The sequence below is a fragment of the Oryctolagus cuniculus genome, chromosome 20 (assembly GCF_051225735.1).
Source record: "Oryctolagus cuniculus isolate XC-2025 breed Fujian yellow rabbit chromosome 20, ASM5122573v1, whole genome shotgun sequence".
Lineage (NCBI taxonomy): Eukaryota > Metazoa > Chordata > Mammalia > Lagomorpha > Leporidae > Oryctolagus > Oryctolagus cuniculus.
In genome coordinates this window covers 17,495,956-17,520,876 of record NC_142886.1, presented here as the reverse complement: position 1 = coordinate 17,520,876, position 24,921 = coordinate 17,495,956, and the positions used below count along the sequence as shown (strand labels likewise).

The window sequence follows — 24,921 nt, the reverse complement described above, 5'->3', positions numbered from 1 at the left end:
TTAGCCTACAAATCTTGGGTTTTTATTTTTTATTCAAGTTAAGTTTAGGAAGATCCTATAACGAAGGGCTGAAAGATGCTGTACTGCTGTAACAGTTATGGGTTATCTACTCTGATTAAAACAAAATTTGAAAAATTGTGACTGGGATGAGAAAAACAGCACAAATATACTCAACTCCCAGATGCCTCATTTTTGTCACTCATTCTAATTTTTTTTGAAGATTTTATTTATTTGAGAGGTAGTTACAGACAGAGAGAGGGAGAGACAGAGAGAAAGGTATTCCATCAGCTGGTTCACTCCTCAAATGACTGCAATGGCCAGAGTTGGGCTCATCTGGTCTCCCACATAGGTGCAGGGGTCCAAGGACTTGGGGCCATCTTCCACTGCTTTCCCAGGCCACAGCAGAGAGCTGGATGGGAAGAGGAGCAGCCGGGACACAAACTGGAGCCCATATGGGATGCTGGCACTGCAGATGGAGGGCTCAGCTTACTATACCACAGTGCTGGCCCTGCATTCTGATTTTTAACTGTAGGGTATCTAACTGCCAGATTCACTATTATTTCCCAGTATATCATTAACTGCTTTGTTTAGAAACCTCTAGCAAAGTAATCATCACAACTTCTGCTACTAATATCGCAGAAAACAGTGCTCAACCTAAATTTACCAGCTAATAAAAGAGGGCTAAAAATGATGATCATGATCAGTGGTAGTTTGCTCTACCAAAGCAAAGAAGGAAGGAAGGGAGGGAGGGAGGGAGGACGGAACAGAACAGAACAGAACATGAGGATGTTTTCTACAATTTACAACTCTAACAACCAATGCTAAGGAAATGAGAATACACATCTGGTCTCTGAGTTCATACAAAGCGATCATAAACTGTCCTCACAAGATGACTATAAATAACATGCTTATTTCTGCAATTAATCTGCATCTTAATATGGTAGCCATTGGACATATATTGCTCTTCAGCACTTGAAGAAAACACAACAATTAAAATCATGAGGCAAAGGCAGAAGGTTAAGGTGCTGCATGAAATGCTGGCATCTCATATGTGAGCGCTGGTTGGAGTCCTGGCTGCTCCACTTCTGATCCAGCTTCCTGCTTATATGCCTGGAAAAGCAGCGAAGGATGGCCCATGTGCTTGGGCCCCTACCACCCACATGGAAGACCAGGATGGAGTTCTGGACACCTGGCTTTGCAGCCATTGGGAAGTGAACCAGCAGATGGAAGATCTCTCTCATTTTCTCCCTCCCTCTGTCACTCTTTCAAAAAAATAAATCTTACACACACACACACACACACACACAAAAAGACGACACTGGCTTTGTTTTGTTAATACTTCCCCAGTGTCTAGGGCATAGTAGGAACTCAGTATTATTGACTGAATTAATGAGTTATATTACTACTGATTGCACAAAGCAATATAGCTTTTAGTAATAAAGCCAAAAGTAAAAAAATTTTACATATATATGTATGTGTGTGTGTGTGTATATATAACTCAGCGGTACCCATCAGAAAAAAAAACCATAAAAATTCTCTATTAATAAATATTGTGGAACAATTAAATCATGCAAAAATCAGGCTAGAAATCATCAAGTACTCTTATCAGTTATTTTTAAAATGCTTCAAAAATAACTTATTCTAAAGTCTAGCAACAAATCAATTATTCTTCCACCTTTGTCAACTTACCAATATGTCAAAAACCTCATTGACATCTTTCCCTCGAATTTCAATGCCATTAATCTCCAGGACTTCATCTCCTTCGTGTAACAGACCACTTTTCTCAGCAGCACCACCTTTTACTATCCGGCTAATGATCACAGATTCCATTTCATTGCGAACTGTAGCACCCTAAAAAAAACAGAAACAAGAATAAAATAAAACATCTAATTTTAAAATAAAAATGCAATTTTTTTAAATATTTCTTCATTTTAAAGTACTAATTTGTTCTATTCAACAATACTAACCCTCCTAATGTGCCTGGGAAAGTAGCAGAAGATGGCTCAAGTTCATGGGTCTCTGAACCCACCTGGGAGATCTGAAGAAGCAGCTATTGGCTCTGGATTGGCCCAGTCACTTGGGGAGTGAACCAGCAGATGGAAGACCCATCTGTGTGTGTGTGTGTGTCTGTTGTGTACAAACTCTGCCCTCCAAATTAATACATCTTTAAAAACAACAAAAACTAAAAAACACTTGCCTTCAATAATCTTGAGAAAAAAATTTACTTACACAGAGTAGTAACTGTAATTAGATTTGAAAGCTGACCATATTCTCACAACATTTTCTGCTTCAGAAACACTCTACTGATTAGAATTCTGAAACGAAGCAGATTTTTGAAGTATACACCAGCAGAAGAATGCATTTGCTTAAAAACAAGACCTATAATCAAGTTTGTTCTCCACACGCCAGATCCTATTCAAATGATTATACCGCATTTTGGTGTGGTTAGTGAAAATGACTCTTAATTTACGAAAAGTTTTTTCAAATTTAATATGATGTAGTGGCAAATACCAATCTGGTTAGTTATTCAAATGTTAACTATTAGCTGCATCCAATTTACATTAAAATGTACTAAACATTAATATTATACAAATTGGAAGCAAAAATTAAAAATGTATGTTCAGACACTGGAAATACAAGATATAGAGTAACACTTGAAAGCAGACAAGAGTTTGTAATATTTTTTTCCTAAACATTCATTTAAAAACGTTGCCATTACTTTCCTAATTTCTATTTTTGAGGAAGGGGAGAAGGCCAGACTAGTTAAACTGTCTATAAAATACATTCCTTATTCCATATACCATGTTATTCAAGGTACAATCTGAACCACCAGGATTGAAGAATATTTCTCTTCTAATAAAGAAACTTATGGAAACAGACTAAGAAATTGAAAAAAGTTTCAACATACAAAAATTTTAAAGAATTACAGAATACAGACTTTTAATTATATCTAAGTAATTATATCAATAAACAACTGCATGAAAAGATCAGAATTTCTAATTATTAAGGAAGTTGGGGGAACAATGAAGTAAATTACTTATTTTTTTCCTCATATATAAACAAACTTTTCTCAACTATAACAGGTACAGGCAAGAACACAGAATTCCAACAAATAAGCTTTAAAAAGAAAAACAACCAATGAGTTAATAGGGTCTTCAACCACCTGCCACACCCAAGATCTTTGTGTAGAAATAATCTCAGATAAGAGATGTGGGACAGAGGGCCCAGCGTTGTGGCATAATGGGTTGAGTCACTGCCTATAATGCTGGCTGCTGGCATCCTATATGGACACTGGTTGGAGTTTCAACTGCTCCACTCTTTTTTTTTTTTTTTTTTTTGACAGGCAGAGTTAGACAGTGAGACAGAGAGAAGGTCTTCCTTCTGTTGGCTCACTCCCCAAATGGCCGCTATGGCGGCCGCACTGCACCAATCTGAAGCCAGGAGCCAGGTGCTTCCTCCTGGTCTCCCTCACAGGTGCAGGGCCCAAGCACTTGGGCCATCCTCCACTGCACTCCCGGGCCACAGCAGAGAGCTGGACTGGAAGAGGAGCAACCGGGACAGAATCCAGCACCCCGACCGGGACTAGAACCTGGGGTGCCGGCGCCACAGGCGGAGGATTAGCCAAGTGAGCCATGGCGCCAGCCAACTGCTCCACTTCTGATCCAGCTCCCTGCTAGTGTGCCTGAGAAAGCAGTAGAGAATAAGGTCCTTGGGCCTCTGGGCCCACATGGGAGATGCAGATGAAGCTCCTGGCTTCAGCCTGGCCTAATGTGGCCATTTAGGGAGTGAACCAATGGATAGAAGATCTCTATAACTCTCCTCCTCCTCTCTCTCTGTAACTCTGCCTTTCAAATAAATAAAATAAATTGTAAAATAAATAAATAAAAAAAAGAGATGTGGGACACTTACCAATGGAATATCACGAGCCTTTTCTATACGAACTATTTTTACAGTTTCTCCTCCATACTGGCCAATGCTTTCATAAACTCTCTCCTCTGAAATGGGCTCCAGCTGCATTTCCTGCTCAGCAACCTTATCATGGGCCAATAAAAGAGCCTGTTTCAAAGAAATCCATAGCATTTTAAGGAACAGCACAACTCACTTCTATACAGTTATTTTTTAATCTCCTCATGTACATGGCATGCTTTCAAATTTATCATGTATACATCCAAACTTGTATCTTACATGCTCACTATACTCCATAAAAACAAAATCAATCTAAGAGGCATAAACACCCTAGATAATTAAAAATGTATGAAAAGCCGTCGCTTGCAGTGACACATAGTCCCAGCTGCTCCACTTCCAATCCAGCTCTCTGCTATGACCTGGGAAAGCAGTAGAAGATGGCCCAAGACCTTGGGCCCCTGCACCCGTGTGGGAGACCTGGAGGAGGCTCCCGGCATCACACTGGCGCAGCTCTGACCATTGTGGCCAATTGGGGAGTGAACAGGTCAGTGGATGAAAGACCTCTCTCTCTCTCTCTCTCTCTCTGCCTCTCCTTCTGTGTGTAACTCTTTCAAATAAATAAATATCTAAAAAAAACTATGAAAAATAACAAAAAGGATGAATTTTTGTCCAATTTTTATTTTTATAAGAGATTTATTTCTTTGAAAGGTAGATATACATTGAAAGAAAAGGTTAGATAGTATCCAATTATTATAGCAAGAAGTATTTCAAAAATATTGTTTAGTTCTAAACATGAATATATAATCTAAGAATTACTTTTGCAGATGAGGTTGTAAACATCAAAATAAGCTACACAGGGGTAGGCACTGTGGCATGCAGGTTAAGCTGCTGCTTGGTACAACTGCATCCCACATCACAATCCCAGCTACTGTGAATTTGCAATCTATTTTCCTGTTAATGTGCCTGGGGGCAGCAGATGATGGACCAAATATTTGGGCTCATGTCACCCAGGTGGGAGACTCGGGGTTCCTGGCTCCTGGTTTCAGCCTTGCCCAGCTCTGCTTGTTGCAGGCATTTGGGGAGTCAACCAGTCTCTCTGCCACTCTGCCTTTCAAATAAATCAATAAATCTTTAAAACAACAACTAAAACAGCTAGATAATTTCTGAGGTCTTTTTCAGCCCTAAAAGAATTTGATAAAGAAAGAAAGAAAAACCTGGAAAACCACATATGTCTTTTTTTTTTACCTGAAAATGTGGAGCATTCAACAAAGCAGTTAATTCTTGTCCTTCCTTCTGATGAACCGGTTTCAAAACAGTTTGTACCTAAGAAAGAAAAAAAAAAGATTATTCTTCCTAGGTTACAGGAAATCAGTAACACCTATCCAGGGTAGCATTTTTAAAATACAAGTTAAAATGGTGAAAAATACTAGAAAGAAAGAAAAATACTCAGGGCCAGCCCTGTGGTGCAGCGGTTTAACGCCCTGCCTGAAGCACTGGCATCCCATATAGCTCTCTGCTATGGCCTGGGAAAGCAGTAGAAGATGGCCTAAGTCCTTGGGCCCCTGCACCCGTGTGGGAGACCCAGAAGAAGCTCCTGACTCATGGCTTTGACCTGGGCCAGCCCTAGCCATTGTGGGAGTGAACCAGCAGATAGAGGATCTCTTTCTCTTTCTCTTTCTCTGTCTCTCTGTCTAGAACTCTGCCTTTCAAATAAAATAAATCTCTTAAAAAAAAAAAAAAAGAATTGCCATTTCTAATGCTAAATGTAGTTACATAAATAGAGATTAAAAATATAAAGTAGCGGCCGGCGCCGCGGCTCACTAGGCTAGTCCTCCGCCTTGCGGCGCCGGCACACTGGGTTGTAGTCCCTGTCGGGGCCCCGGATTCTGTCCCGCTTGCCCCTCTTCCAGGCCAGCTCTCTGCTGTGGCCAGGGAATGCAGTGGAGGATGGCCCAAGTGCTTGGGCCCTGCACCCCATGGGAGACCAGGAGAAGCACCTGGCTCCTGCCATCGGATCAGCGTGGTGCGCCGGCCGCAGCAGCCATTGGAGGGTGAACCAACGGCAAAGGAAGACCTTTCTCTCTGTCTCTCTCTCTCACTGTCCACTCTGCCTGTCAAAAAATAAAATAAAATATATATATATATAAAGTAGCAAGGTAACTGTTGGAACAGTTTTTCTTCCCTTGCATAATCACTGTTAGTGTGTTTTAATGGAATGTTGAGAGAAACTTTTGAAATGGAAATAATTCATTCATAGGCATAAATACCAAAATACAAGGACTTTTCATGTTACTTATGATAACAAAACTGAAACCTTTGTGAGAAGAAATACTCTGATTTTTTCCACAGTTCTTTTGAGTATTTTTCTTTCTTTTTTTTCTTTTTTTTTAAGATTTATTTTATTTATTTGAAAGAATTACAGAGAGAGGTAGAGACAGAGAGAGGTCTTATTCCACTGCTTTCGCAGGCACATTAGTAGGAAGTTGGACTGGCAGTGGAACAGCTGGGACTTGAAACAGCACCTTTATGAAATGCCAGCATTGCAGGCAGCAGCTTCACCTGCTGAACTACAACACTGGCCCCTGACAATTGTTAGACAAAAACATCTATATGAATGAAATAGAATAATCATTGTAACACAGTGAATTCTATTTAAAATTATCCAAGGTTGAACAGTCCTTGCATTTCTAGAATATGCCCAGGGTTATGATGATTTTTGTTAACCTCTTGCTTTATCTGTAGAATGACACCTACGATTTAAGTCTATTCAGAGACTGAGATAATGCCAATCTGTCTGCATTCATGCTCCTTTTATTCCTTAATGTTACTGGTATTTTTTCCTTCATCTAATTTATCAAAGGTTTATCTATAGTCTTGTTCTTTTCAAAGAGGTAGCTATCTTTTAATATTATTAAATATACTGTTCCTTACATTTAAATAATTTCTTTTCAGTTTATCTTTAAAATTTCTTTATTTGAAAGGCAGGGTTACAGAGAGAGAAGAAGAAACACAGAGATTCTTCATCCACTGGTTCACTCCCCAAATGGCCAGGACTGGGCCAGGCCAAAGCCAGGGGCTTTATCCTAGTCTTCCATGTGGGTCCAGGGACCAAAGCATTTGGGCCATCTTTTGCTGCTTTCCCAGGCACATTAGCAGGGAGCTGGATCAGAAGTAGAGTAGCCAGGACTTGAACCAGCGCCCATTAGGGGATGCAGTGTTGCGAGCAGTGACTTAACCCACTACACCACACTGGCCAATCATGTTTATTGTTCAGTTGATTTATATTCAATCTTTTCTCTTCTACCATAAATATTTTATTTATTTATTTATTTTTAAAGGTTTATTTATTTGAAAGAGTTTCAGAGAGAGGTAGAGACAAGAGAGAGAGAGGTCTTCCATCCCCTGGTTTACTCCCCAGATGGCTGCAACAGCCAGAGCTGGGCCGAGCTGAAGCCAGGAGCCAGGAGCTTCTTCCACGTCTCCCACATGGGTTCAGGGGCCTAAGGACCTGGGCCATCTTCTGCTGCTTTCCCAGGCCACAGCAGAGAGCTGGATGGGTTGAGGAGCAGCTAGGATTAGAACCGGTGCCCAGGCCGGCGCCGCGGCTCACTAGGCTAATCCTCCGCCTAGCGGCGCCGGCACACCGGGTTCTAGTCCCGGTTGGGGTGCCGGATTCTGTCCCGGTTGCCCCTCTTCCAGGCCAACTCTCTGCTGTGGCCAGGGAGTGCAGTGGAGGATGGCCCAGGTGCTTGGGCCCTGCACCCCATGGGATACCAGGAAAAGCACCTGGCTCCTGGCTCCTGCCATCGGATCAGCGCGGTGTGCCGGCCACAGCGCGCCGGCCGCGGCGGCCATTGGAGGGTGAACCAACGGCAAAGGAAGACCTTTCTCTCTGTCTCTCTCTCTCTCACTGTCCACTCTGCCTGTCAAAAAAATAAAATAAAAATAATAATAAAAAAAGAACCGGTGCCCATATGGGATGCCAGCACTTCAGGCCAGGGTGGTAACCCACTTTGCCACAGTGCTGGCCCCTACCATAAATATTTAAAGGTAAAAATTCTGCTCTGCAGACTACACTTCCCTAAAGTCTAACCATACTATGTGTGCTCATCATCAAGACCTCTGATTTTTTTACTTTTTCTGCACCCAAACCCAACTGCTCATCCAAAACAGTACTTTGCAGTAGGTAGAAAACCAAAACTATCACCTTTAATAAAGATACAAATAAATATATAGAATTTTCAAATAAGAACTTACTAAAATAGGTACCAAATCTTTTGTCTATTTTATCAGTAATTCCCCTATCAAGAGGAGATAATTTTTGAATTGATAAGAGATAATTTTGGGATTAACTAATTTTATCACAACAGTGGATCAAAGCAATGACAAGATCAAAATCAATCTGTCCTCTGCTCTGGTACCTAGAAACAAGCTTCTAATTGTAGAGTCCCATATGAACAGGATAGACAGGGTAGCATAGCAAATATTATCTTCTTCAAGAACCCTGTCATGGTGTTACTTATGTACAGAGGCTGTGATCCAAATGTTTCCCTTATTTATCAAATCTACACTAATTTAAAATGGAATCCACAGTGCCTGATCAGACATACTTTTTGATAGTTGGAGAAAGTCTTCAGGAAAAAAGAAAATTTTGTGCTACAAATGTACCATAGGTATGCAAAAGGTAACTAGTCAATTCAAAAACAGTTTTTTCAAAACAGAGAGGTATAGATTTATATAGAGAGAGGTCTTTCAAATGTTCACTCCCCAAATGGCTGCAATGGCTGGAGCTGAGCCGATCTGAAGCTAGGAGCCAGGAGCCAAGAGCTTCTTCCAGACCTCCCACACGGGTCCTGGGGCCCAAGGCCTTGGGCCATTCTCCGCTGCTCTCCCAGGTGCATTAGTAGGGAGCTAGATTAGAAGTGGAGTAGCCAGGTCTCGAATGGACTCCCCTATGGGATGCCCACACTGAAGGAAGTGGCTTTATCCATTACACCATAGCACCAAGCCCTGAGAATATAAGGACTTTTATCACCCGATTTTTGCCTCTTTCCTGGCCCTACCTTGTATTCCTCAGACCTCAATATTTTTCGTCCAGAATTAAAGTTGCTCGTTTTTCTCTGCATAAACGATGACAGTGATTATGCTAGTTGTTTCAGCAACCTAAACAGCCCCATTCTACTTGTCTAGATAACATTACCCATAAGACTACACACATCTGATTTAAAACTGTTGGTGGTATTGCAGCCCACTAGATTGAGCTCATCAAAGATGGAACTGTGTCTCATTCAGCTTTGTCTCTGACTACTGGCAGAATGTCTGGCAAACAGCACTCAAGTAATTGATGAACTCAATAAAAGGAAAAAAGGGGAGGAACTTATTCTTATTGTCTCCTTCACCTTTATTACCCACAGATAATATGTCCACTTAACTTTCTATATTTGATGTCTAATTATTATTCAAAATCTTATATTTGGGGCTGGCACTGTGGCGTAGTGGGCTAAGGCTCCACCTGCGGCTCCGGTATCCCATATGGGCACCAGTTCATGTCCCGGCTGTTCCTTTCCCGATCCGGCTCTCTGCTACAGCCTGGGGAAGCAGCAGAGGATGGCCCAAGTGCTTGGGCCCCTGTACCCATGTGGGAGACCTGGAAGAAGCTCCTCGCTCCTGGCTTCCCATCAGCTCAATTCCTGCCACTGCGGTCATTTGGGGAGTGACCCAGTGGATGGAAGACTTTTTTCTCTGTCTCTCCCTCTGTCTGTCTGTAACTCTACCTCTCAAATAAATAAAATCTTCAAACAAACAAAATTCCAAAATCTTACATCTGGTACAATTACAGAAGCCTCCAATGGAAGAATGCTTGTGTTTGTCACCTCACACATTTTCCATAATATTATCAGAATACTACTTTAAATTAGAAGTCCATTTTATCACGCTTCTATTTAAAACCTTCACTAGGAGACAGGCCTTTGGTCTAGCAGAAAGATGCCTGTGCCCCATTATCAGAGGTTCCTGGATTCAATGCCCAGCTCGTTTCCTCTCTTCCTACCAGTGCAGATCTTGGGAGGCAGCAGTTGATGGTTCTAGTAGTTGGGTCCCTGCCACACAGGTGCTTGAGATGGATTCTGGCTCCTGGCTCTGGTGCCAGGCCAGTCAGTGCAGGCATCTGGGAAACTTGTCAGAGATACAAGCAACCTCTCTAATTAAATAACAAAACAAAAACCTCAAGTAGGTCTGTAATCGCATATAGAGTAAACTTATTTAAAATTTTCTTTAGAGAAACATAAAAAGATCTAAATAAGAGAATTACTACCCAATGATAGTTGAATCAAAAGATTTTGTTTTGTTCTTCATAATAAATTCAAGTAAGAACAAATTCCTATTTTCCCAGTCCCTCTACAACTTTGTATTTCATTACTTTTACTGTTTTATTGCACTAGTGAGTACCTCCAGAAAAATGCTGAAAATCAATGGTAACGTCTGGAGATTATTTATCTCACTGCAGCCTAAATGGAAACATGTTAGGTGTTTCACCATTAGGTAAGATGCTATTAATTTCTGGTATCCATAAACAAGTTAGCAAAATGCACCAAGCTTTCTAGAACTTTAATCATCAAGGATAAAATACTCTTTTTCAGATTTTTTTTCTGCACCAATCTATTTATATGGTTTTCTCCTCTTGTTTATTCACATAATGTATTTTAAATACTTACCAAAAATGGATTCATCATAAACTAAATTCAAACATTAATATGGCTCACTTGGCCTTCAGGATTTGGACTGTATCTTTTAAGACCATATCCTATCTCTTACTCATTATTTAAGAAATATGCTAGGCTTTCTCAGTTACTACTGCCTTTTTGTCTTTTGACAATGGAATGTCTTTTTTCTTCAACTTCTTGATGAATTCCCAGTCCTTTTCCAAGACTCAGCAAATTAAATTTCCTTCTATGTGTCTTTCTTCTTCCCCAAAACTCTCCCATCCTTCTTATACACACACAGCATTGGGCACATTTCATAATGCAGTTGGCACCTTCTCACACCACCATCATAGCTCTTCTCAATAGATTGTAATTTACTCTATTCATTGTTATTCCCTGGTAATAGCCTAGTTTAACTTTCAGAGGTAGATGGGCACTTGGATTATTTCCAATTTGTGACTACTATCAGGTTGTTGGGTTCATAGCCACATATGAACATTGTGAGGATGTATTTTTCATTTATCTTCAGTATACATCTAGGAATGGAATTGCTAGGTTAGAGTCTATGATAATTAGCTTTAATAGATAATACCAAACATTTTTCCAAAGTGACAGTACCAATTTATACTCTATCAGCAAGTTATCAGAGTTTTAGTTGTTCCATGAGTTCACCAACACTTGGTATTAGCAGCTTTTAAATTTTAATTATAGTTATTCTGGGCAGCACTCTTTCATTTTGTTTTAATTTCTATGTAGGCTAATGATGCTAAACATTTTTTCATGCTTATGGGCCACCTGGATTTCCCTTTTCTTAAATTTGAAATGTTCTTTGGCAATTTTTTAAAACTAAGTAGTCTTTTTATTATTAATTTTAAAGAGGTTTTTTTTTTTTTTTTTTTTGACAGGCAGAGTGGATAGTGAGAGAGAGAGAGAGAGAGAAAGGTCTTCCTTTTGCCGTTGGTTCACCCTCCAATGACCACCACAGCTGGCACGCTGTGGCCGGCGCACCGCGCTGATCCGAAGCCAGGAGCCAGGTGCTTCTCCTAGTCTCCCATGGGGTGCAGGGCCCAAGCACTTGGGCCATCCTTCACTGCCTTCCCAGGCCACAGCAGAGAGCTGGCCTGGAAGAGGGGCAACCGGGACAGAATCCGGCGCCCCGACCGGGACTAGAACCCAGTGTGCTGGCGCCGCTAAGTGGAGGATTAGCCTAGTGAGCCGCGGCGCCGGCCAAGAGTTCTTGATATATTCTGGATACAGTTTTTATCATAAATACATATACACTTCAATATATCAAAAATCAAGTAATCATTTTCTGGTGTGCTTTTTTTTTAACTCTCTTAAAGTGGTTTTGAGTAAACAAAAGTTAAAAACTTAATGAAGTCTAAATTCCTAACCTTTTCTTTATAAAAGGTTATAATGGCTTTTCTTTATAAAAGGTTATAATTCTTTATAATGGGGTTGGCACCGTGGTACAGTGGGTTAAGTCACTGTTTGCTTGCTGGCATTCCTTATTCAGACTGCCACTTCAAGCCCCAGCTTCTCTGCTTCCAATCCATCTTCCTGCTAATACACCTAGGGATGGCTGCAGATGGCACAAGTATTTGGGCTCTGGGCACCCATGAGGGAGAACAGGATGGAGTTCTTAGCTGCTGGCTTCAACCTGGCTGTTGTGGCCACTCAGGGAGTGAACCAGTGGATGGAAGACAGCTCTCCCTCTCTCCTCTGCCTTTCTAATAAATCAATCTTAGAAAAAGAATAAAAATAAAAATCACTATAGGGGCCAGTGCCGTGGTATAGCAGATAAAGCTGACGTCTTTGATGCCAACATTCCATATGGGCACCAGTTCATGTCCCAGCTGTGCCAGTTCTAATCCAGCTCCCTGCAAATGGCCCAGGAAAAGAGCAGAAGATGGCCCAAGTGTTTGGGCCCATGCCACCCACATGGGGACATTTGGAAGTTCTTGGCTCCTGGCTTTGGCCTGACCCAGTGCTGGCCATTGCTGCCATATGAGGAGTGAGCCACAGATTAAAGATCTCTGTCTCTCTCTACAACTCTTTCAAAACTAAATAAATAAATCTTTAAAAAAGCACTGCAATAACCAAAAATTTTGTTTTCTGTTTATTAGTAAACATCCTAGATCATCAAATATTTAATCTGTATCTTAATATTTGAAGCTTTCATAAGCCCTTTTTGTTTTTTTAAGACTTATTTATTATTAGAAAGGCAGAGAGAGAGAGATCTTCTATATGCTGGTTCACTCCCCAAATGGCCACAACAGCTGGGGTTGGGCCAAGCAGAAACCAGGAGCTAGGAGCTTCTTCTGGGTCCCCTATGTGGGTTCAGGGACCCAAGAACTTGGGCCATCTTCCATTGCTTTCCCAGGCACATCTGCAAGGAGCTGGATCAGAAGTGGAGCAGTGGGACTTAAACAGGGGCACAAATGGGATACCGGCACTGCAGGCAGAGGCTTAACCCTCTATGCCCCAGTGTTGGCACCAAAAAGCTTTATTATTATATACTTAATTTCCAACATATTTTCAGCTATAAAAACAAAGAATATTTCCCTAATGTTTCACTAAATTCCTTGGGTCTGTTTTTATTTACTTACTTAGTTAAATTAACTTTCTATTAAAAATGATACAATTGGGGCCGGTGCTCTGGCGCAGCGGGTTAACACCCTGGCCTGAAGCGCCCGCATCCCATATGGGCGCTGGTTCTAGTCCCAGCTGCTCCACTTCCAATCCAGCTCGCTGCTGTGGCCTGGGAAAGCAGTAGAAGATGGCCCAAGTCCTTGAGCCCCTGCACCCACATGGGAGACCTGGAAAAAGCTCCTGGCTTCGGATCGGCGCAGCTCCAGCCATTGTGGCCAATTAGGGAATGAACCATTGGATGGAAGACCTCTCTCATCCCCCTCTGCCTCTCCTCTCTCTGTGTAACTCTGAATTTCAAATAAATACATCTTTTAAAAAAATGATATATTTAAAGCATGAGGTGATTTATTTTATCAAATACTTCATATTGAAAGAAATATGAATGTTTAAAAAGCAAAAACATGGGCACAAGAGCAGCCTAGCTTATCTTATACCACCCACAAAGCCTTGCCTAGTTTCAATATTCACTAAATAAAACAAGGAGACAGATTAGGTGATCGCAAATTTTTTCCAGTAAAATAAAGGCAATGGGACTGTTTTTTTTTTTTTTTTAGTTTTTTCTTTTTTAGATTTATTTATTTATTTATTTGAAAAGCAGAGTTACAGAGAGGCAGAGGCAGAGGCAGAGAGAGAGAGAGAGAGAGAGGTCTTCCACCCTCTGGTTCACTCCCCAAATGGCCCCAGTGGCCAGCACTGGTCCAATCAGAAGCCAGGAGCTTCTTCTGGGTCTCCCACATGGGTATAGGGGCCCAAGGCCCTGGGCCATCTTCTACTGCTTTCCCAGGCTGTAGCAGAGAGCTGAATCAGAGTTGGAGCAGCCAAGACTCAAACCGGTGCCCATATGGGATGCCGGCACTGCAGGCAGCAGCTTTTATCTGCTATTCCACAGAATTGGCACCTACAATGACTACTTAAAATTTAGAATGCTTATCAAATTTAACACTCCTCTGATTAGCTTTCTGCTAATATGTCTGGGAAAGCAGTGGAAGATGGCCCAATCACTGCCACCCACTTGGGAGACACAGACGGAATTCCAGGCGCATGGCTTCAGCTTGGCCCAGCTCTGACCACTGCAGCCATTTGGGAAGTGACTCAGTGGATGGAGGATTTCTTTCTCTGTCTCTGCCCTTCTCTCTGTCACTCTGCCTTTCAAATAAGTAAAATAAATATTCTTTAAAAACCATCTATCACAGTACATTAAAAGGTAATAATTTGGAATTCCCACACAGTTTTTAATAGAGGAAAATCTTGGGGCTGGCACTGTGGCGCAGCGGGTTAATGCCCTGGCCTGAAACACTGGCATCCCATTTAGGTGCGGGTTCCAGTCCCGGCTGCTCTTCTTTCAATCCAGCTCTCTGCTGTGGCCTGGGATAGCAGTGGAAGATGGCCCAAGTCCTTGAGCCCCTGCACCTGCATGGGAGACCCAGAGGAAGCTCCTGGCTCCTGGCTTTGGATCGGCGCAGCTTCGGCTGCTGTGGCCAATTGGGGAGTGAACCATAGGATGGAAGACCTCTCTCTCTCTGCCTCTCCTCTCTCTCTGTGTAATTCTGACTTTCAAATAAATAAATTAAAAAAAAATAAAGGAAAATCTTGAAAATATTTATAAGTAATTAATCTTAGGAGTTATACACTCATATTTATTATACTTATAACTTTATATCTCACTAGTACTCATATATGAGTTTATAATATAAAATATTCATAATTACTATAATTACTAAAATTATATTAAAGCATTAGAAAACTGCCCTCCAGTAATTCAAGTATTTCCATTAGTATCCAAATTTATACTTTTATTTATAAAATGAACTCATTATGAAACATAACTCTTTGTGTGTATATATATATATATTCAGGATAAAATACATATAGCAAAGTTTTCCGATACAATAAATTATTAACATTAATAACAGTAATTAATACAAACAAGCTTTAAAGTCACATCACAATAGTATACTGATTTACTAGCACTAATATTACCTTGTAGGTATCAGAATGATGCTCAGAATACATACCTCTTGTGCAAGATCTTGTGCATTGGAGATAAGAGGAAATGGAGGACTGGCTTTGTTCATGTGTACTGTAACAGCGTTGTGTATCTTAAATGCATTCTGGAAATCTCTATTTTGTACGAGTTGTAAAAGTAGTGAAATATCCTCCTGGCTCTGAGAATCTACCAAAGTGTGTTGGATATGCTTAAGTGAAGAAAACAAGTCTTCCACTTCTAGTAGGAGGAAAAGGTATCTAAAATTAATTTGCTTTGCCTTAATTCAACATGTGTTTTAAGATAAAATTTCTTAAAACAGTAACAATTAAAGTTTTCAGAAATAAACTTAAATATATCTCAGTATCAAGCCATGTCACTTTACATTTTTGAATAAGACTCTTTAAAATTTATACAACAGAATAACTTACATTCTTGAAAGTTTTAATTATAAAACTAATCATCATAAAAATAAACGAGGAAAACAGCAATAAAGAAATGTAAAACTATCACCAGCGCCACGGCTCACTAGGCTAATCCTCCGCCTTGCGGCGCCGGCACACCGGGTTCTAGTCCCGGTCGGGGCGCCGGATTCTGTCCTGGTTGCCCCTCTTCCAGGCCAGCTCTCTGCTGTGGCCCGGGAGTGCAGTGGAGGATGGCCCAGGTGCTTGGGCCCTGCACCCCAAGGGAGACCAGGAGAAGCACCTGGCTCCTGGCTTCGGATCAGCGCGGTGCGCCGGCCACAGTGCGCCAGCCGTGGCGGCCATTGGAGGGTGAACCAATGGCAAAGGAAGACCTTTCTCTCTGTCTCTCTCACTGTCCACTCTGTCAAAAAATAAAAATAAATAAATAAAATAAAAAAATAAAACTACCAATAATTCCATCACCTAGAAGCAATTTTTTTCCCTTAACATCAGGATAGTTCCTTTTTCCATGTAACTATACATTGTATTTATTTCCCCCACATCACTTAACAGACTTTTAAAACATATATAATGGCTCCATAATATTCTATTACACAGCTAAACCATACTTATGGTAATGAGAACACTAAATTTGAACATTTAAGTTGCTTCCAAGTTTTTGCTTCTGTAAATAATATTTCACTGCATAAAAATCATTGCTGCATATAAATGTCTGATATTCTGATGTTTTCTTAGAATAACTCCCAGAAACAGAACTTCTAAACAAGATTCTGATATTGAAATAAGGGAGTTTTTACTAATTTACATCCTATTAACATATTTTCACCAATATTATTTTAAAAAACCTTCAATTTCTTTAATAGGGAGGTTTAGGTTTACTCATTTTACAAGGGACTTCTTTGTGGTCTATAACACTTGAAATGAACATGTTCATTTCCTAAAATTGTATTGAAAGTTGTAAGTATGTGTATACAGATTGTACCTGTTATTGTGTACATATAGCACATACATTCCCAAATGATTAAGAACAACTGGGATTTTCTTCCCTGTTCCTCAACAGGGAGAGGAGGGGTGTGAGGGTGTGTGTGTATGAGTTTTATATGTTAGTTATATTTGTGGTCATTTTAAAAAAATCAATTAAGGCTTTTTAAAATTTATTTGATGGGGCTGGAGTTGTGGCTTATCAAATAAAGCAGCTGAGTTCTTCCTGGCTGCTCCCCTCCCGATCCAGCTTCCTGAGAGTGGCCTGGGAAAGCTGCAGATTAGCCCAAGTGCTCGGGCTTCCTGCAGGCATGTATGTGGGAGACCAGGAAGAAGCTCCTGGCTACTAACTTCAGTCTGGCCCAGCCCCAACTGTAGTAGCCATCTGGAGAGTGGATCAACCAGAGGATGGAAATGTCTCTTTCTCCCTGTGTCTCTCTCCCTTTCTCTCTGTAACTTTTTCAAATAAATGAATAAATCTGTAAAAAGATATATCTGAGAGGCAGAGAGACAGAGAGTATGAGATACCATCCACTGAGCTGGTTTCCCAAATGTCCAAGGCTATAAACAGGAACTAAATCCAGGTCTTCCATATGGGTGGTCAGAACCCATCAGTAGAATGCAGTAGCAGGAAGCTAGAGTCAGGAGCCAGACCTAGAAATCAAACCTAGGCACTTGGACGTGGATTAATGTCTTAACTGGCAAATTTACCTCTAGCCAAACACTCGACCATGTGGACATTCTTATTGTAGGGCATTTTTATCACAGAAGTTTTCAACTCTTCATGCATTAAGAATGAACCACCTTTTCTTGTGTGATCTCTTTTAATCTCTTCTTCTAGCCTCTTTTTCATTTTAACTGTTTAATCCATATGAAATTTATTTTGGCAAAGATTTGAGGTGAAATTTTAACTTTTTAAAAATTCTGGTACCACTTATTGAATAATCCATCTTTTTTCAACTGACTTATGATCTACCAAGTTCATATATCAGAGTCTGTTTCTATTTCACTGGTTCTGCAGATTCTAGGGCTTAATTATGTCGTTTATCTGCTTTAGAACAAGTGGTATAACCTTTTTGCCTAACACAGCAACATGGAATGTATACTAACTAGTTTTTTGAGGGGCTTACACTTATCACCATGTAGCCTTAGTAGGAATTTCCTCCAATAATGTTTGTGCATGCTCACATATATACAGTCTAGACCAGTATTTTAATTTGCCCTCCAAATATTACTTTCATAATACTGTTGCATTTTTCTTCTGATATTTTAACCAAGTATTTATATTGAATTTTGTTTTGAGAGGCAAAAGAGAAGGTGACAGAGCTCCTATTCACTGGTTCATTCTTCAAATGCCTTCAAAGGCCAGAACTGAGCCAGAGCTTGGGTCAGGACTGAAACTGGGAGCAGGAAACTCGATCTAGGTCTCCTAGGTGGGTGGCAGGGACCCAATTACTTGAACCATCACTGCTGTCTCCCAAAGTCTGGATCAGCAGGAGGGTGGAGCTGTGTATCAAATTCAGGAATTACATTATGGAACATGGACATCTTACCCACTAGGCCAAATGCCCACCTTGTCTTTAAATATTTTCTCAGAGTATCCTACTTCATAACTGAAATTACAACACTAAGCTAAGGTAGTACACTGGAAAAGCTTAGAAATAGAAATCAAAGCTGCAATTTTTGTGAACACAGAGGCTAAAAAGTATCTTTGATAATGGGCAACCAACCAGTGCAGCAAAACTGCTTAACTATGATTTAAACTTTCAGATAAATTTCTTAGCTGTTTGTCACGACCAATTTAGTGTGGAAACTTTCCATATTCTTAGGAAGAAAAGCTGCCTAAAGTTCTGCTATCCTTCAGGCTCAAATGTTTCCATTAAAATTATCTAATGAATAAGATGAACAGATTAATTTATCAGGCACTCAAAGTTCTCAAAACTTTACTAAATACATGTACCTGAACAAGCAGATGTGATCAAAACAACATGCAATTGGAAAAAATGAACACTCGAGAAAATACAAAATAGCAAACCCTCTGATGAAATTAGCAAGTATTTAGAAACACCAATTTACAGAATATTAAATTAATTATTGGCAACATTAACTTAAGGATTCTTGTTTTGATACAGTCTCATTCATGTTTTGGTTTATATAAAAATTAATTTTAAAGGTCAGTGTATTTAGTTGTAGGTTTACAAAAGCTTTGTTTCTAAATGGTATAACTTTAAAAGAATTCACAAATCTATATTATTTACCAATGTTAATTTCCTACACAAAGAAATGTTCTGTTTTAACAAGAATCCACCTAAATTCTTTAAGATTCGGTAAATCCCAAAAGAAATGGCAAAACAATCCAATCAGATATAACTAAATCAGTCCTGCAGGAAACGCACAATCTTCTGTAATAAAGGTGAAGACACACAGACAAGAGAGAGAAAAAAAAGAGTACAAAAAGGAGAGATTCCTTTCCTCAATCCCATCTACAGACAACAGACAAGGATGAAGAAATACATGCACAGAGAAAACAAAGAAATGGACAACCATAGGTCTAGCAAAGATTGACCTAAGTGCTAGACGGGGAGTGGACACAACAGAACTGAAGTAGAGAGATACCCAGAGCAAGGCAGGATGGAAATACTTTACAGAGGGGAAGTCAGAGGTAGGCAAAGCAAATCTGCCTTTGGTAATCAATTCTAATCACATTCCTCCAAATGTTTTATAGCTAGTTTAAAATCCTTGCCCTGTCATTTGATTTTCAGCAGAAAGTGTTCTAAGTTTCCATCATCCTCTCTACCATTTCACAACACTTAGATCTTGACTACCTATAATAAACGAGAGGATATATGATCTTAAAATATGAAGCATTGGGGCTGGCACCGTGGCACAGCAGGTAAAGCCACTGACTGTAGTGCATTTATCCCATATGGGTCCATATTGAGTCCCAGCTGCTCCACTTTGATCCAGATTTCTGCTATGGCCTGAGAAAACAGTAGAAGATGACCCAAGGACTTGGTCCCCTACACCTGTGTAGGAGACCCGGAAGAAGCTCCTGGCTTCAGATCGGCTCAGTTCTGGCCTTTGTGGCCATCTGGGGAGTGAACCAGATGCCTCTGTCTCTCTGTAACTCTGCCTTCTAAATAAATAAATAAATTTTTAAAGAAAAAAAAAAAAAAACCTCAACAACAAAGGTACTATCAGGTGAGGCTTATTCCACAGCCTGGACTAGCTGCTGTTTTGAGACACAATTAATCAGAACAAGAGAAACATATACATAAGTCCATAAATCCACCTCCCTGAACTCTGTCCTCTTCTGGTAAACCTCACCTGGTAGTCTAAAATGTAAAAAAAAACAAAAAAACAAAAACAAACAAACAAACAAAAAAAAACCACACCTCAAAATAGGTGATAGAAAACAAAATCACCATAAGTTACTCTATCTACAAACCTGCAAGATTCTGGGCAGCCATATGGGAACATATTTTGGCTACAAGAGTAAACACTAAAATTACCTAAGGAAGCTAAGGAATCTTCATCTCCAGAGATGTTTCAAAGCAATGGAGACACCCACTTACATTGGATTAGCTTTATTTTTACTTATTGGTCACATTTACCCCCCATAAAAACAGTTTCTAGAGATCTATTCCAGCATTAAGATTCTTCCATTTCATTGTATAAATAATACCAGTTTTTTTTTTATTATTATTATTTTTGACAGGCAGAGTGGACAGTGAAAGAGAGAGAGACAGAGAGAAAGGTCTTCCTTTGCCGTTGGTTCACCCTCCAATGGCTGCCGCGGCCGGCACACCGCGATGATCCAAAGGCAGGAGCCAGGTGCTTCTCCTGGTCTCCCATGGGGTGCAGGGCCCAAGGACTTGGGCCATCCTCCACTGCACTCCCGGGCCACAGCAGAGAGCTGGCCTGGAAGAGGGGCAAGCGGGACAGAATCCGGCGCCCCGACCAGGACTAGAACCCGGTGTGCCGGCACCGCAAGGTGGAGGATTAGCCTAGTGAGCCGCGGCGCCGGCTAATACCAGTTCTTTAAACCTACACTCGGCCGGCACCACAACTCACTTGGCTAATCCTCCGCCTGTGGCGTCGGCACCCTGGGTTCTAGTCCCAGTTGCTCCTCTTCCAAGTCCAGCTCTCTGCTGTGGTCCGGGGGTGCAGTGGAGGATGGCCCAAGTGCTTGGGCCCTGCACCCGCATGGGAGACCAGGAGAAGCACCTGGCTCCTGGCTTCAGATCGGCGCAGCGCGCCGGCCGTAGCAGCCATTTGGGGGGGGTGAACCAACGGAAAAGGCAGACCTTTCTGTCTCTCTAACTCTGCCTGTATAAAATAAAAATAAATAAATAAATAAACAAACCCACACACAAGAATCTCAATCCAACCAGCTTCATAGTTTTTTTCTGAGATATTTAAGATTTCTTTTCCCCTGAAACTATACAGTCAGATAATATTTACATGAGGGACTTAATACTACTGAGTATAAGGAAATCATGACAGTTCTAGTATATCTACCTGTTGAATCAAAATTACGACATGCATTTCAGGGTATCTTTGCTTAAATGATAGGAAGTATTTCTTTTTCCTTTTCAATTTTTAAAAAACTATTTATTGATTTTAAAGGTAGAGTTTCGTGGAGAGAGAGAGAGACAGATCAATGTTCCATCTGCAGGTTCATTCTCCAGATGGCTACAACAGCCAGGGTTGGAGCAAGCCACATGCAGGAGCCAGGAGTTTCTTTTGGGTCTCCCACATGGGTGGCTGGGGCCCAAATACTTAGACCATCTTTTGCTGCTTTTCCCAGGCCATTAGTGGGAAGCTGGATAAGAAGTGGAGCAGCCAGGACACAAACCAGTACACATATGGGATACTGGTGTCACAGGTGGCAACTTAACCTGCTATGCCACAACACTGGCACCTCTTCTAAATTTAAGAATATAAATTTCAGATACCTGAACTTTGGTATTGAGTGGACTAAGTAAAAATGAATTTGTTAAAAAATAATCAGAAACTCATGAAAGATCCTAAATAGTAATTACTCACTGACACAAAGGGTTAATAATTAAAAACAAATACTAGACAAGTACAGAACAAAGTTGAGAGACAGCAGAGAAAAATTCTTGCCTCTAAATGTGGCAAGATGATGGAAAATTGTTTTGAGGTAACCACTATTCAGTTAAGCACAAAAGGGTTATGATTTTTCCCTGGATAAAACTGAAAGGCACTTGGGGCCGGTGCTGTGGCATCGTAGGCTAAGCCTCTGTCTGTGATGCTGACATCTCATATGGTCGCCAGTTCAAGTCCTGGATGCTCCGCTTCTGATCCAGCTCCCTGCTAATGGCCTGGGAAAGCAACAGAGGCTGTTCCAAGTGCTTGGGCACCTGTGTTCACATAGAAAACCTGGGTCAAATTCCTGGCTCCTGGCTTCAGTCTGGCCCAGCTCTCCCTGTTGTGGCCATTTGGGGAGTGAACCAGAGGATGGAAGATCTCTTTTTGTCTCTCCCTCTCTTTGTCTATAACTCTGCCTCTCAAATTAAATAAATAAATAAATAAATAAATAAATAAATTTTTAGAAACATATATTGAAAGGCACTTAATGAGAGGGAGAAAAAAATCCCCAAATTTGGAGTCAGAATAACTGGTTCCTAGTAATATTAGCTTGATCACTTATTAGTTGTATTTTTTTTTTAAAGTTTCCTCATCCTTTTACCTGAGGAACTTTTAAAATATATATTTATTTTATTTATTTGAGAGGCAGAGTTACAGAGAGAGGGAGGGACCGAGAGAGGTCTTCTATCTGCTGGTTCACTCCCCAAATGGCCACAACAGCCAGAGCTGAGTTGATCCGAAGCCAGGATCCAGGAGTTTCTTCTGGGTCTCCCATGCAGGTGCCAGGCCCAAACACTTGGGCTTTTCCACTGCTTTCCCAGGCCAGCAGCAGGGAGCTGGAGGGGAATTGAACAGCATGTTTCAAACCAGCACATGTATGGGATGCTAGTGCCACAGCACTGGCCTCTTATTAGTTGTATTTTAATGTCTGGACAACCAAACTCAAATCTCTGGGCCTTTCTATAAAAAGAAAGGATTTCCTTAGAACAGTATTTCTCAAATTCTTGTTGGATAGTCATTAAAAATATACTTTATTTCTCAATCTTGCATATACATACTTATCTGAAGTAAAAAATTTGTACTCAAGTACAATATATTTTAATATTTTCGGCTGGCGCCGCGGCTCAATAGGCTAATCCTCCACCTAGCAGCGCCAGCACACCAGGTTCTAGTCCCAGTTGGGGTGCCAGATTCTTTCCCGGTTGCCCCTCTTCCAGGCCAGTTCTTTGCTGTGGCCCGGGAAGGCAGTGGAGGATGGCCCAACTGCTTGGGCCCTGCACCCCATGGGAGACCAGGAGAAGCACCTGGCTCCTGACTTCGGATCAGCGTGGTGCGCCGGCCGCAGCACACCAGCCATGGCGGCCACTGGAGGGTGAACCAACGGCAAAAAGAAGACCCTTCTCTCTGTCTCTCTCTCTCACTATCCACTCTGCCTGTCAAAAAAAATTAATATTTTCTATTTTATTCTGGATCATAAGAAATTACTGGTTGGTAGGATGGCTAAAATTTAAAAGGCTAACAAGTGGTTGCAAGTATGTACAGAAACTAGAACTCTTACATACTCCTGATGTGAATGTCAAAGGCATAACTACTATGGAAAAGAATATGACAGTTCTTCAGTAAGTTACATGTAAAATTATCATATGACCCAGCAGCTATACTTCTGGACATACATCCAAAAAAACAGAGAACAGGTGTTAAAACAAAAACTTATACATGAATATTTGTAACAGTACTACTCACAATACTGAAAACAAGTAAATAATCCAAACCCTTCACCAATAAATGAATAGATAAACAAAATAGCACAAAAAGTAGTATAGCTATACAATGGAATATTCAGTTCTAAAAAACCCATAAAGTACTTATTTACACTGCAACATGGATGAACCTTAAAAACCTTTGAGAAGAGGCCCATCACAAAAGGGCACACACTGCATGATTCCATTCATAATGATATTCCAGAATAAGCAAACCCAAAAGACAGAGAGTATAAACTAGTGGTTGAAAGGGGGCTCGGAAGAAGGGAGAATGGGGAGTCAGTGCCTGCTAATGGGTATGGAGATTCCTTTTAGGTTGAGGAAGACATTTTGTAATTATATGATGGTGATGGTTGCATGGCCATGTGAATATACTAAAAATGAATTCTACATTTTTTATACTTCTAAAAGAATTGTATTTTAATAAAGCTGTTACTTTAAAATGAAATTTAAAAATGACTGGTTAAGATACACAAATTAACTATGTATTAAAGGGTAGATGATCTCTGGTAGCTTCTGGATCTTGCAAAAATAAATTTTTTCAAATTATACTGTGTCATTTACATATATATTTTTTCATTTGGTTCTTGAGGAAACTCTTTAACTGAGGCTCAGAAAAATTAAGTTGCCCAAGGTCTATACGATTTAAGTGACAATAAAATGTATTTAAGCTCAGGCCCAGCATCTGGCATGGCAGTGAAGATGTTCAGATGTCTTGTGTCCCTCATCAGAGTGTCTGGTTCAAATCCCACTTTGCTTCTGTTCTGGCTTCTTGTTAATATACACCTACATGGGAGAACCAGATGGAGAGTTCCTGGCCACTGCCAAAAGCCTGCCTACCATTATAGGCATTCTGAGAGTGAACCAAAAGAAGACAGATCTGTCATTCTACCTTCCAAATATATAAGCATTTTTTTTAAAGTGTACTGGGGGGCTGGAATCATGGTGTAGCAGGTGGAGCCTCAGCTTGCAATGCCAACATCCCATATGGGCGCCAGTTCAAGATCCAGCTGCTCCATTTCCGATCCAGTTCCCCGCTAATGTGCCTGAGAAAGCAGTGGAAGGTGGCTCAAGTGTTTGGGCCCCTGAATCTACATGGGAGACCTGGAAGAAACTCTTAGCTCCCGGCTTCAGCCTGGCCCAGCCCCGGCCACTATGGCCATTTGAAGAGTGAACTACCTCTCTGTCTCTCCCCCTCTTTCTGTAATTCTGCCTTTCAAAATAAAAGAAGAAAGAAAATCTTAAAAAGTACTAGTTCTGACTCTGAGGTTCCTGCACTTTCAATACAACTATGACATACATTTCTGAATGTGCTACAAAATGATGAAGTAACTCTTTGAAAGAAGGAAAAGTTGGGGCCGGCGCTGTGGAGCAATAGGTTAATCCTCCACCTGCGG

General features: G+C 40.8%; 1 protein-coding gene across 8 annotated transcripts in view; it reads right to left on the bottom strand.

Moving 5' to 3' along the window:
• The window catches only part of PALS1 (protein associated with LIN7 1, MAGUK p55 family member), an 80,003-nt gene that overhangs the window by 18,406 nt on the left and 36,676 nt on the right, over window positions 1-24,921 (bottom strand). For 5 of the 8 annotated variants that reach the window (XM_017349352.4, XM_002719520.6, XM_070065123.2 and 2 more), the window contains 4 exons: window positions 15,275-15,483; window positions 5,152-5,229; window positions 3,910-4,056; window positions 1,690-1,851 (listed from right to left, as the gene is read on the bottom strand). In XM_017349352.4, the coding sequence (XP_017204841.1) occupies window positions 1,690-1,851; window positions 3,910-4,056; window positions 5,152-5,229; window positions 15,275-15,483 (596 nt within the window). The remainder of the gene's footprint in view (window positions 1-1,689; window positions 1,852-3,909; window positions 4,057-5,151; window positions 5,230-15,274; window positions 15,484-24,921) is intronic. The other 3 variants (XM_089322119.1, XM_089322120.1, XM_089322121.1) reach the window with 1 other exon arrangement.